The sequence below is a fragment of the Thrips palmi genome, unplaced genomic scaffold (assembly GCF_012932325.1).
Source record: "Thrips palmi isolate BJ-2018 unplaced genomic scaffold, TpBJ-2018v1 HiC_scaffold_12, whole genome shotgun sequence".
Taxonomy (NCBI): Eukaryota; Metazoa; Arthropoda; class Insecta; order Thysanoptera; family Thripidae; genus Thrips; species Thrips palmi.
This window is the reverse complement of record NW_023144623.1, coordinates 10744750-10758490: the sequence shown is the minus strand read 5'-3', so window position 1 is coordinate 10758490 and position 13741 is coordinate 10744750. Positions and strand designations below refer to the sequence as shown.

Genomic DNA, 13741 nt, shown 5'->3' with positions numbered 1-13741 from the left:
TCCGCGCCGGTGATCGAAAACCGATCATGAGCAATCGAGCTGCACCGGCCGCGATTGGCGCGGGGAGGGGAGGGGAGGGGGCTTTCCGTGGACATTACGTGCCTTGGCCGCCATCATCCAGTTTCACTTTCATGAAAGACGGGTCGCACGGCCGGCAGCGCGACGCGGCCGCCAAGCCGCGGTGTGCAGCGTGGCATAACTGAACCCTTTCATCTCTCGATTGCAAAGGTCAAGCCCGGCCTGCCCGGCCTGCCCGGCCAGCCCACGGCACGGTCTTGTTGTCCGACACGGGGGCGGCCGGGCCCGGCGCCACGACCGTGGGCCACATGGCCGCCAGCGGCCACCGCGGGCCACCGCGGTACAGTGGGCCAGAAGACCTGAGGCGGCCAAAATTCTGGACGCGATTTGAACTCCAAAGTCGCTAAATGGGACTCGAACCGAACGTGTGACCCCACCAATGGATTAGAGACTAACCTGGAAGCTGCACGCCGCCGGACAGTTGGCGGTCCGAGAGCTCGGCGATGCTCTTGGGCGGAACCACGCTCCCTGCAACAGAAGGAAGACACGTGTGAGAATTAGCGCCACTTCCCTGGAACCTCGTTCCAGGACCTCCATCCAGGACCCGCCTCCTCCAGGACCTCCTCCAGGACCTCCTCCGGGCGGGCCAATTTACGGGCCGCCACGCAGTGCAATCACATTACCGGAATAATTTTCACACTTGGTGCACCCTCCGCGGGGCGGCGTGCCGGCAGCGTGTGCGGCCCGGCCAGGGCGAGGCCGTGGCGAGGCCCAGGGCGGCCTTTTCAATTAGGTTCTACAAACTGTTTCGGGGCCCTCCGCCCGCGCTGCCCGCACGCACGAGTTCGTTGACACACCCGTGCTACTTTGCAGTCAAATCGTTTCATCCTGCCGGCCCGCCCCGCCACTCCAGTGGAAGTAGTTGTTTCGGGCGAGTGGGAAAACAACTAGTCAGGGGAATTCATTTGGGCATTCGGTCCGCCCATTAGCCACGCGGTGCCGCCTCCGCTGTACTTCGAGTTTACGCGCCAAGTTTCGCATCCAAGGTTCCGGGCATGACTTTTCCACGTTCGAAGTCTGCCGCCTGGATGCCCGTATGACTCTCCATTGTTTTGCGTGGCGTGGCGTGGCGTGCCGTGGCGTGCCACTGCTCGCCATAAGTCGCGGCCGGCTTCCGCCCTCAGCAGGCTGACTCCGAGCGGTCGCTCCGTCTCTCTCGCACTCACGGGACGCTCCGCGGAGGTGCGAGAGAGACGGAGCAGTGTTCGGCATCAGTCTGCGGCAGCAGCTACTCCACGGCTTTGCCACTGCCCCGCGGGTCACAGGGCAGTGAGATCTCACGACGCCGCGGCCGTGCCGTGCCGTGTCGTGCCGTGCCACGCCACGCGGCGGCGATCGCGAACGGCACCAGCCGCCGTCACACACCGATTGCAATTGCAATAGCAATGTCGGGATGGACATGGCCGCGCGGCGGCGCCGTGTCCGTGCCGTGTCGTGTCCGTGCCGTGTCGCGCGTGACATCGCCATGACGACGAGCGGGGCAGGGCGCGGCACGGCGCGGCACGGCGCGCAGACCGATAGGGCGAAAGGGATGTGTGTGACGATGAAAGTGAAATGGACGTCATAATGTCGCGCAACACAGTTACACACCACCACCACGATGAGCGACTGCTATTACATTGTCACCAACAGGGCCGTGTGCCTGTGCACTGTCAAACTCCAGACGCGTTTTGAGCTCCAGAGTCGCTGAATGGGACTAGAACCGAGCGTGTGACCCCACCAATGGATTCCTCGTTCGCATAGCAATCCATTGGTGGGGTCACACGTTCGGTTCGAGTCCCATTTTGCGACTCTGGAGCTCAAAACGTGTCCGGGATTAGGACCGCCCCCACCGGTCTTCTGGCCCACTGTGCGTCACCGCGAGGAGACCGCTGCTTGCTTCTCTCCCCGGACGGCACGTCGTCTTCACACTCGTCGTTCTTTTACTCTGCTTGCACTTTTGAGTGACAACGTCACACTTCCTCCGGCATTATCACTCGCAGCGAGTCAAGCCGCCGAGGCGGCCAGGCGGCCGGGCCCGGTGCTCTTGTTTTCCTTGTTCTCTGTTGCTGTTGTTGTTGCCGACAAAAAGAGTTGAATGAAGCGGGACGCTGAGGCCGCCCGCCATCAATGGGTGTGTTCCTGCGTGCGTGCGTGCGTGTGTGTGTGTGCGTGTACGCGCTCGACTGTGTGGGTCAATGTCCAGCCCGTTCGGGAGGCATCAAGAAGACGAAAAAAAAAAAAAAAAAAAGGAAAAATGAAAAAAAAGTGAGTTTTCCTCTTATCTCGAGCGCCTCTCGCTGCTCAAACACAAACAGTGCCCAAACGCCGCACGTGTACCGGCTGGAAAGAGCCCCTCCCCTTTCCCCGAACAGCGACACGTGGAGACACGTGGAGAAGCGAGGCAAATAATGCGAGACAACGCGGACGGATCGGCGGCCCGGGCTGGTGCACTGCATCGCGTCGCCCCGCACTAAGTGGGTGCGACGTCGCGCGGAAGGTCCGTCTGTCTCTCTCGCACTCGCGGGGCGTTCCGTAGGGGTGCGAGAGAGACAGCGTTCAGCCTCACGTTCCGTCACTGCGGCCGCTTCATTAGGGGGTCTGGGTGGCTGGTGTGGTGTGGGGCCCGCAGCACACTGCCATGCGCTGCTGGCAAACCGTCGTCCTCCGTCTCTCTCGCACCCCGTGCGGACCCCCACGAGTGCGAGAGAGCCGGAGCGACGTCGACCTCAGTTCGGAATCAGACTAAGTGACTACCAGACGAAGGCCTCGAAGCGAAATGTCGTCTCTCCCAAAAAGGTTCAATTCGGGCCAAGAGGGTTGCTAACCCGCAAAATTACTACAGTGATATTTTTCAGTGGCCCCGCCAGCCCGAGCGCACACACAGCACAGCACTCCCGCGCAGAACGCGCCAGGTATACGCTCCGACTCCAACAACACGCCGCGCCGTTCGCGAGCCTTAAGACCAACAACGCCTTATTAAGATAACACCAGCCCGCTTCTTTTCGGGCGCAGTGTACCGGGCTATCATCACCGCCCGAGTCACCGCCTGTCAAGGAACGTTCCGTCAACGTCAAGCCCGTCCGCGGAGGCCGAGGCGAGGCGGAGGCAAGGCGGAGGCAAGGCCCGCCGCGCGGGGCACCGGGGCACGCTTGTCGCGCTGGCGGCCCCTAGTGCATCGCGTGCGGGGGCAGTCTGTCTGTCTGTCTGTCTGTCTGTCTGTCTGTCTGTCTGTCTGTCTGTCTGTCTGTCTGACTGCCCCAGTGCGAGAGAGACAGTCCCTCGGTGCCGCTGTCATTCGAATTCATGTGCCCCCTCCCTCCCTCCCTCCCCCCGGGGCGCTGCATTGCGGGTGCAAACTATTTTCTGCCCAGGTCGAGGTAAGGCTCCTCCGTGTGTGTGTGTGTGTGTGTGTGTGTGTGTGTGTGTGTGTGTGTGTGTGTGTGTGTGTGTGTGTGTGTGTGTGAGTAGGGGAGCGAGTGCACCCCAGGCGGAAACGTTTTCATACACGGTCGGCGCGGACGGCGCGGACAGCGGAAGGCGCGGAAGGCAGGCCGGCCAGCCGAATTCCGCTCTCTATGGCCCCGCCGCCCCGCTGCCGCGCCGCCGCCCCGCATCGGCAAGGAAAACACTCGGCGTAATAGAAATGAAGTTGCGGCGTGAAAGTGGCCGTGGCTTTAAGCGCGGTGCGCGCGGTGCAGTGCGAGGCGCTCTATGACTCAATGCGTGGCCTGGGCTGCCTGCCCTGCCTTGCGGGGTCCGCGGGAAAGGCTGCGCGCCGCGCGTTTGTAGTCAAATGAGTTAAATCAAGGTGCACTGTCCGCACTGTTCGGTTCGGCAATAGAGGTTCGACGCCCGGCCGGGGCGGGGAGGGTTCGGGGACCAGGGGGTCCCGCCCAGCGGCCGTGAACCGTGAACCGGCCGAAGCAGGCGGAAGCAAGTCGGAAACTGTCGAGCAGCGCCACTGTGAAGAATACTGCCAAAGTCGGCCGAAATCGACAAAACGGCGCTTTCTTTCACAGTGTGCTTCATTCTTCATTACCCAAATCGCCTCGCTCCCCCCACTGGAAGCTGACAGAAGTTCCCTCTCTTTCCTGCAGGCCTGCCCGCCTGCCGTTCCCCCATCATGACGCTATTAATGCGCGGCCACGGCCCACTTACTTACACTCGGAAATGATGTTTCCCACCCCGCCACCTCGCCGGCCGCCGTGACAGGTGGGTGTGTGGGCGCCGGCCAGGCCCGGGCCAGGCCCGCCTCGGAGTGTCGGTGCCCCAAGGGGCCCAAGGGTCCGAATGGACAAGCCAATCATACTCATCGCAATCAGCCCGAATTAAACGGGCTTTCGGGGCGTGGGCGCGCGAGTGGTGCGGGAATCGGGCCGCCCGATCCAAACCACCGTTAGGGTGACACACACACGCGCACACACAAACAAACAAACACACACACAAACGCGCGCGCACGGGAGCGACCACACACCGCGTCATTCAATTTTCCCGCGCCAAAAACGCGCGCGCTGCACTGATTGGGGTGGAATGGCAGTTTTGCAGTGTGGCCCGGTGTGGCCCGCGGCCCGCGCTGTGCTATGCATGGGTGGGGCCGGGCCGGGCCTAGCCAGGCATGGGCCAGGCCCGGCCAGGCCGCGGCCCGGATGGGTCCGCCCACGGTAACCCTTCCGTCCAGTTTTGGCCCTGGGGTCACGGCTCATAAACACCTAGGCGGGCCCTGCCCAGGTAGCGCCGCCCGCCCCGCCCCGCCCCGCCCCGCCCCCCCCCCGCCCCGCCCTGGGCGCTGTGCCCCGCGGCCTGGTGGTACCTGCCACAGCGCGCCACAGCCTTCCTCGGACACAGAAAACTCGTGTCTTTTTGATGCAATCGGGTACTTCAATCAACGGCTTCATTAAGTATTCATACCGGTGCGGGCGGGGCGGGGCGGGGCGGGGTGCAGACCGTCGTGGGTAGGAGTGTCGATAAGATGGGCTGGCCAAGCCGCGCATGGCATGGCCCGGCATGGCCCGGCATGGCCAGGTGAGAACAGGTATTACACCAAGGACTTATTACCCCTGCACCATCGGCTGCACCCACAGCACTAATAACAACCACCAGCTGCGTGGGCTGCGGCGGTACCAGGCCGGACGGCCGAGCGCACCGCGACACTTCACCATCCCCCAAAGTTCCGGAGGCTAAACGCAACGCCTTGTTATTTTTCAAAGCACTGCTAAGTAGGAGCGTCTCAGAGATTTTATCACTTTTTGGGCAACTCTGCGGGGCCGGCGCTCCCCAACTAGCTGAGGTGGGGGCGTTCCCAAGGCGCGGGGCAGGAACGAGTACCAGGACGTCGAGGGAAGCCCTTGGGAAGCCCTGCTAGATGGGACTCTGCCCATTCCGCGACTACCAGAGGTTCAAAATGCTTTCCACTTGGATCCACTTACCCGAGCGCAGGCATTCCCTGTGCGGGGGCCCCGGCGGGCCCGGCGAGGCGCCGCCCTGGGCCGCGGGGAGCGTCTTGCCGGCCAGCCCATCCTCCTCGTCGCTGTCAATGTGGGGGATGGCCGCCAGCGGGTCCAGCGGGTCCAGCGCCCCTAGGGTTGCCACCACGATGCCGGGGCTGGCGAGGGGCATGCTGCTGCCGGCGGGCCGAGCACTGGGGCGGCATCCAGGACGAGTGGCAACCTGGAACAAACGGGAAAGGGGGAAATGTACTGACAGGTCGACAAACAACGGGCAATCACACGCATCGGATCTCCCCGATCGATACATCTTTGGTCGGAATGCCCGCAATAATTAGACAGCCTTCCATCCCATTTTCGAGAACGGGTCCAAAGTGGAGCGACCTCTCTCGCGCCTCATGCCGTATGCGCCACGCGGCTCCACGTATTTGTCCGAGATAAGCAGTGGAACGAACAGTTACTCGACGCGTCGACGCGTCTCGCCGAGGTGGTTCGTCCCTTTGTGTCATTTCCGTGCCATCCGGGCGTGGCGTCCAATCCGTGGCAAATGGTCCCTATTCGCGAAGCCAGACCGTCCCCTCGGTCGGTAACTGTACCGTCCGCACCACTACGCTGATAAGTGGTCGTCGTGGGGGGCAACGTGATCGGAAGAATGACACAACGGCAGTCACACACGAGTGGCTCGCCACCCCACGGTGGGCCAGAAGACCGGTGGAGGCGGACGAAACTCTAGACGCGTTTTGAGCTCCAGAGTCGCTAGACAGGCCTCGAACCGAACGTGGGACCCCACCAATGGATTCCTCGTTCGGAAAGCAATCTGTTGGTGGGGTCACACGATCGGTTTGAGTCCCATTTAGTGACTCTGGAGCTCAAAACGTGTCTTGATTTTTGCCGCCTCCACCGGTCTTCTGGCCCACTGTGCACCCCTGCCACGGTCCAGCACCCTGGTGGTGGCAAGTCACTGGAATCCAGACTTCCAGACGCGGCCGTCGTCGTCGAGGCCCTCATGCACACTCATGCTACGTGTCGCGGCGTCGCGGCCCCCCACGGCCCCGCAAGCCCTGCAAGGCCCTGCGCTGCTAGTGCCGACGCTAGTGGCGACGCTAGTGCCTCGCAGCCTCGCAGCGGGCCATTGTATTGTCACGCCGGCACGTCCGAGGCTCCGCGGCCGGTGCGAGCCGGGCCGGCTGAGAAAAGCACGTGAAAGTGGCATCACCCCGTGCTAAATGAACCACGACATTACCATCCGAGCGCCTTAATCAAGCGATTGACCGATAACCATCTCGCGGCGCCACGCGCCGCCACGCCGGGCGTCGCCGCGTCGCCGCGTCACGCCGTCACGCCGGGGTCGCGTCGCTCTCCGTCTCTCTCGCACTCGCGGGGCGTCCGGGGCGTCCGGAGGGCCGCAGGGTGGGGCGACGCCGGGCGACGCCTGCTGGACCACGAGGAAAGCCGCGCGGCGGCACGCCAAAGGCACGCCAAAGGCACGCCGAAGTCCACCGGCTGATTTCCTCAATTTCACGGCTGGCCGGGTCCCCAGCCCCCCGTCCGCGGCAGCGCGCACGGTGGCTGAGGAGCAGGGCGGCACACAGTGGGCCAGAAGACCGGTGTAGGCGGTCAAAACCCCAGACGCGTTTTGAGCTCCAGAGTCGCTAAATGGGACTCGAACCGAACGTGTGACCCCACCAATGGATTGCTCTCCGAACGAGGAATCCATTGGCGGGGTCACACGTTCAGTTCGAGGCCTGTTTTAGCGAGTCTGGAGCTCAAAACGCGTCTAGAGTTTTGGCCGCGTCCACCGGTCTGCTGGCCCACTGTGCGGCACGTCTCCGCCACACCGTAACTCGGCGAATTTGCCGATTGCGCCAAGGCAAGCCGAGGCATGCCGCGCGACCGCAGCCCGACGCAGTCTCTACGTTCCCGCCTTACATGTGCCGGCCATGTTCGTCCGAGCGGCATAACGCACTACAGCGCCTCGCGCGGGCCTTTGGGGAAACTCAATTAGCTTACAATGAGTGCCGCCCACGGCACGCGGGCCCGGCCCGGCCTACCGTTTTGACGTGCTCCTAGTTTTGCGCCTTTTGTCCTGTCGCACTGCTCATATTGTTCGCAGGCGGTAATTGTTATTTTTTTTATGATTAATGCAACGCACGTCGTCCGTCCACTGTTAGTGAGTACTTGCCGCGAAACGGAAAGTGAACGGACGAGAATTCTTCTACGTTTTAAAAACATCGATGAAGTCATTTTGAGAGAGCAGGTGCCTTTTCGGTCGTGAAAATGAATTGCGTTTGCCGCCAACGTTTGTCTGTCTGGCTGCTCGGTTCGAGGCTCTGTTCCTGGCGTCCCGCCGCCAATACAGCTTGCGCCACCGCTTCGTAATGCTATAAATTAATAAGTCAAATGACCGAGGCGCTTCGAAGCGATACCATCTAGACTGGCCGCGCTCCTCCACCAGGAGTCTGTCGCGCTGTCTCTCTCGCACGCCTACGGAGGGCCCCACGCGTGCGAGCGGGACGGAGCGGCTAAAAGCTTTTTTTCGGAATGGTCCCGAGGCAGGTGCCCGCGCTGCGCCGAGCCGTGGGGGAGGCCAGTCTGGACCAGTTTGGCTCGTGAATGGGCTGCAGTGTTATTCGCAGGAGATGCTCGCTGCCAATAGCGTCGTCGCTCAAGTCGCTGACGGCGCGGTCTGACGGCGACCCCGCCGCGGCAGCGCGGCATGTAGCGGCCAATCAGGCGCTACCGTGTGCCTAGTGTATTGCCAGTGGCTTCGCCGGGCTGCCTGCTCGGCGTGCTTGGCGTGCTCGCCGGCCGTTCGCGTCCCAATCCCATTGCGGTAGGGCAGGGCCGGCAGGGCAGGGCCGCACGCCGTCTCTCTCGCACTCGAGGCGCGGCCCGCGGCCCGCAAGGGTTGCGAGAGGGACCAGGGCGGCGTGGAGCCCACGGCCCACGGGGCGCCCTGCTCCGGCGCGCTCCGCTTTCAGGCAGATTGCACAACGGAGCGTGCCGAGGGCGGCATTTATTTTGCGCGGCTAAATTTACAGTTGTTGTTGTTGTTGTTTGATTTATACGGCACTCGGCGGCGCTGTTTATGGTTTTTAGTGTTTCGCCTCGCCCATTTGCCCTCATGCGGAAGGTGTCTCTACAATGTGTGTGGCACTGCGCCACTGCGCACCGAAGACAGTGAATGGTTTTCGAGTTATTTTCCGTTATTTTCCATACGGCGGCGAGGTGCGACGCCACGGAAGTCAAACAGCTGCATCAGCAAGCAAGGCTGCTCTTATCTGGCGGGGATGGCGCTTCTCGGCTCCAGATAGGGACACGCTGTTCATTATGCAAGCTGCCGCCAGCTTCTTTAAGGGAACAAACAAGCCTAAAATAGCCAGAAAAAACCCCACGGGTTGCAAAACCCAGGGAAAACAAAAATTTTAAACCAGGGTGAGCATGCAGTTCGGGTTTGCCCATCACTCTTTTAAAGTCCGAACACGTTGAATTTTAATCGTTATTAAACGGGGGCCCCGTCTTCGGACAGAAGACAGAGGCGGGGGCCCTTTCTCCCTGGGGGGCCCTCCACTATTTGGGGTGCAGCCCCAGCCGAACAGCGCAATGCTTCCGTCCTCTGCACTTATGGCCCCCGGTCGCGGAGCAAGAAAACGACAACCGACCTTTCTGAGGCAGTTCGGCGGGCGGCGCGTCCTGCGCCAAACTAGATTTGGTGCGCACGCCGGGCCAAAGCCGTGGACAGTCTGCAAGTGAGCCCCAAAGAGTGCAAATGCTGCCAACTTATGCCCCCCTGGATTGCCCAGAACGAGAAGCATTGTTGGTTTGGTTGAGGCCTGTTGGAGGAGCTCAAGGCGCAGGGGCGCCCCCCAAACCAGTCTACTGCCCATGGGTGCGCACCGGGGGTGCTGCCATACCGGCGCCCCAATGCATTTAGACCTTCTCATTTCGTGGGTGAAAAATATCGCGTCCGTCCGTCAGGCCGTCCGTCTGTCTGTCCGTCCGACTGCCGGCCTGTCCGTCTGCGCTTGACAAAGACATAGCAGGCTGTATGCAGCGTGTAGGTACGGTGCCCATTCCACCGAGGGTACCCCAGGTGCCCCGCAGCGCGCATGCACCGCCTGCTGCTCCCCCCACCGGGCCGCGGGGCCCCCCTAGGCCCCTCTGGGCCGCTCTAGGCCCCCCTGGGCCCCCGGGCCCCTCGGGGCGTTGACCCACATCCTTCCGAAGACATCAGTCACACAAACCTGCGCGTCCTGCAGCGGGTGCACCGGGAGGGGTCTGGGGTGCCTCGGCTTTGGCTGCCTTGGCGGACCGCACACTTGGGCTGGGCGAGTCACCTGTTACAAGTCTAGCTCGGCTGGAAAAGTGTGCCGGGCCGCGTTCCATTTTGGCGGGAAAGCCGGCGGTGACATTTTCCGCGCCCATTTCCGTGCACACGCACACATGCCGCTGTCGTGGGGGAGAAAGTGAGGCAAAATCGGAGAAAACGCATAGCGGCGATTGCGCAACGCACCCTCCTTTCTTTGCATCAGTGTTGCCAATCAAACGCGTTCCGGTTGGCACCCCTGCTGCTGGGCTGCGCTCGCCGCGTGCCGCGCTGCCGTGACAATGTTGCCCGGCCTGGCCCGGCCCGGCCTGGGCTGTTTCCGCGCGACCCGGCCTCGCCAGCGTTATCCGCAGGGACCTGCAGGTGCGACAAGGAGGGCGCCACTATTCGCAGGCTGAACTGACGCGCTTACTGGCAGGCACTGGCAGGCAGCGCGCTTTTTCCGGCACGTGGCGGCGGTTGGTGTCAGCGGCCGGCCGGCGTGCCCCAGCATGCGCCACTTGAGCACGACAGATCATTATCGGCAGGTCAGCTTACAGTGTTACAAATTTTTTAAAAAAAATTGTCCAAAAAGGAGCAATTTTTGGTCTTTGAGTTCCGCGAAGGGTCCACGTCCACGGGCCCACGAACGTCAAGCACACGAAAACACAGGCAGGGCATTAACTTTGAAGTACCCAGTACAAGCTCGCCCATGCTAGAAGCGCCCCAGCGCTACCAACACCTTATACGCCGGGCTCTTCGTCAGGGTGGCACTCCTGCTTTTCCGATGCAACGGTCCACCGAGCGTGAGCCTAATCTAGTCCCGCGCACTCACTCTAAACGAAGCTATCACCGCACCAAGTAGCGGTAATTGTCGACAACACAATTCCCAGACAAAAGATAAACACGTCGACTACAGTTACCGAGGGTCGTGCTTCGAGTAATCGAAATTGGACGATAGCAGCTAAACGGCTTTGACTGTCCGGCCGGGCCGCTATCACTGCAGGCCGATCTGTCCGAGTGTGGGGAGCAATTCTATTTCCAGCTTATCTCGTAAACTTGATTTGATGGCGGAAGGCCGGCCGGCCGGTCCCGCAACAAGTCGTGGTGGACGCTGCCAAGCGCTGCCAAGCCAAGCCGAGCCCGGATCGCCCCTTTTTCTTCGCGAGACGCCGCGGACGCCGCCGAGATGCGTGCATGAGATGCACTCCGTCCGCCGCCCGCCCGTCCGTCCGTCCACCGCAGCGCCGCGGGCCGAGAAACCCGTCACGACGGACACGATGCGTCGCGGCGTCGCCCGGCGTCGCCAACAGCCTCATCGAGGTTTTGGCGTCCGGGACGCGACGCCGCAGAGCGCCGTCAAAAAACTCGGCCGCGTTTTACGCGCCGCGGCGGTGCGGGAGTTCCCTTACGCACCGCGGAAAAGTGAGGTTAGGTCAACGCGTTTTGAGCTTCAGAATCGCTAAATGGGGCTCGAACGGAACGTGTGACCCCACCGATGGATTGCTCTCCGAACGAGGAATCCATCGGTGGGGTCGTACGTTCGGTTCTGTTTACCGACTCTGAAGCTCAAAACGCGTCTAGAGTTTTGGCCCGCCTGCGCCGATCTCCTGGCCCACTGTGCGTCCCTCGCGCAGTGTCCCCGCGAACGGCGCGGCCCGGAAACAGCTTTCGGAGCGCGTCCGTCGTCCTGGCCGTCCAGGCCGTCCCGGCCGTCCCGGTCCGCCCGCGGCACTTCCTTATCTTTGTATCTCCGCGAGGCGACGAAGGCCCCGGCGGCGCTGGCGGCCCTGGCGACGTGCCCAGTGACGCGTCCTGAGTAGTGTCCCACCGCGGGCCCTTCCTCACTCCACTTAACGATAAACCAGCCGCCGGGGAGTACCTTTAACCCATTTTCGCGACAAATTAAAGCCAACACCTCGTGCTGGATCACGTTTTTTCGGGCAGTGTAGGCGCGACAACGCCCTGCTCTGCGACCGAGTCTGCGACCCGGCCGGCGCTTGCAGCAAACAATGCACCGAGACCTGGCCGTTCGCCCCCGCAAGGCCGCCCCGCCCCGCCCCGCCCCGCCCCGCCCCGCCCCGCCACGCCTCCCCGTGACACGAGCGGCACGACGCACTAGGCGCCGCTTCACACCTATTAGACCCCCCGCGGGCCGGGTCGTGCGTGGTGGGGCCCCACGGAGCCCCACGGAGCCCCGCGGAGCCCCACGCGGGGTGGGCGGGGGCGTGGTGGAGCCCCACGGAGCCCCACGGAGCCCCACGGAGCCCCACGCGGGGTGGGCGGGGGCGTGGTGGGGCCCCACGGAGCCCCACGCGGGGTGGGCGGGGGCGTGGTGGGGCGGAGCGCGAGGCCCTAGCGAACTAGGCGACACCCCGCCAAAGCCGCCCCTCCCCTGCGACGCCGTCAAGAAAAAAGTAAAGCGACAAGAAAAATAAAACTATGAAAAAAAAGTTGAGCTAATTTAGACGCGTGTCACTAGGCAGCTCACCGGTTAGTCGGGCCTCGTCAAAACAGAAACACACACCTGAACTTGTCAAGCAGATCATCAATCTAGAGCCGCGACTAGTTTTTTTTTCTGACGTCGTCGTATTTTTATTTCTTTTTACGGCTGACTATCAAAGCGTCGCTGCAGACAAAAGCGCCGCGCGCCGTGTGCTATTTTCACACACCGCTGCCGTAAAACACGTGAAACACACGCCGGTCGACCAAATCGCCCGATTTGGACGTCCGGCGTAAAATGCGGCTGTAAAAAAAGGGGTCCCCAAACGGTTCCAATCACAGCCCACTCGGCGACGCCGCATCACAGCGCATCGCAGTGCCGAGGGCGGCGATTGGGTGGCCCCGGCTCGGCCACAGGGCCAGTCCAGCAGTGGAGTGGCTTCGGACGCGTTTTGAGCTCCAGAGTCGCTGAACAGGCCTCGAACCGAGCGTGTGACCCCACCAATGGATTCCACGTTCCGAGAGCAATCCATTGGTGGGGTCACACGTTCGCTTTGAGTCCCGTTCAGCGACTCTGGAGCTCAAAACGCGTCCGGGATTTTGACCGCCTCCACCGGTCTTCTGGCAAATCCGTTGTGCCTAGGCGCCCCTGCATTGGGCCACCCCCACGCGGTGACCCAGAGACCAGCCGTTCCGGCGCGCCCCGCCGAGTCCAACGAAACGGTGCAGCGTCAAACCTGATGCCCGTTCTCGGTAAGGCCATTAATAGATAACCACGCGCGTGCGTGAGTGCGTGTGTGTATGTGTGTGTGTGTGAGTGTTACGGTACCGAGTGGCGCACGACCGGGCGGCGGGTCCGGCCAATCGAGATGGGGGTCCCGATAGATCCGCGCCAAACGCCGCGCGCGACGCGTCGCCACTTTGAGAACTTATCAACGCGCCTTGCCGACGTGGCGGACGTCGTGGACGTCGTGGACGTCGTGGAGCAGCCAATAAGCCGCGGAGAAGAATGACCCGGCGATGCGGCGATACCACGCCGGACGCGCGTTTTTTTATTCCGGCTGTTTTTCTTAACCGCCAAGTAACCTTATTTATGTTTATCAACAATTCTTTCTCCTCGTCAGGCTCGGGCTGGCCAGGGCAGACAGGCCAGAAAATCTGCCGGGGCCTTCGGGTTTGGGACCAGTAACGTCACAAAGTTGGTCAAAGAGTGACTGAATCTCCGAAAATAGCCGTTTTTGCTGACTTTGGGTGGCCACTGTGTCCAATCTAGTCGCCGTAAAAGGCCTCCCTCGACGCCCTAGTATTCTTAAGACCCTACTCTTTCATGCCCTGTATCGGGAAGACGTTGACCACAACGATTTTGGCTTTGACCGCAACGATTTTCCGACCAAGTTGGTCAAAAAGTAGTTGAATCTCGGAAATTTGCTGATTTTGCTGACTTTGGGTGGCCACTGTGTCCAATCTAGTCGCCGTAAAAGGCCTCCCT

The 13741-nt window shown here is 62.0% G+C and overlaps 1 protein-coding gene across 1 annotated transcript in view; it reads right to left on the bottom strand.

Moving 5' to 3' along the window:
- LOC117639866 overlaps positions 1 to 13741 on the bottom strand; it is an 81167-nt gene that overhangs the window by 23581 nt on the left and 43845 nt on the right. The window contains exons 3-4 of the mRNA XM_034375811.1: positions 5487 to 5727; positions 475 to 546 (exon numbers count right to left, since the gene is read on the bottom strand). Of these exons, the coding sequence (XP_034231702.1) occupies positions 475 to 546; positions 5487 to 5676 (262 nt within the window). The 5' untranslated portion in view covers positions 5677 to 5727. The remainder of the gene's footprint in view (positions 1 to 474; positions 547 to 5486; positions 5728 to 13741) is intronic.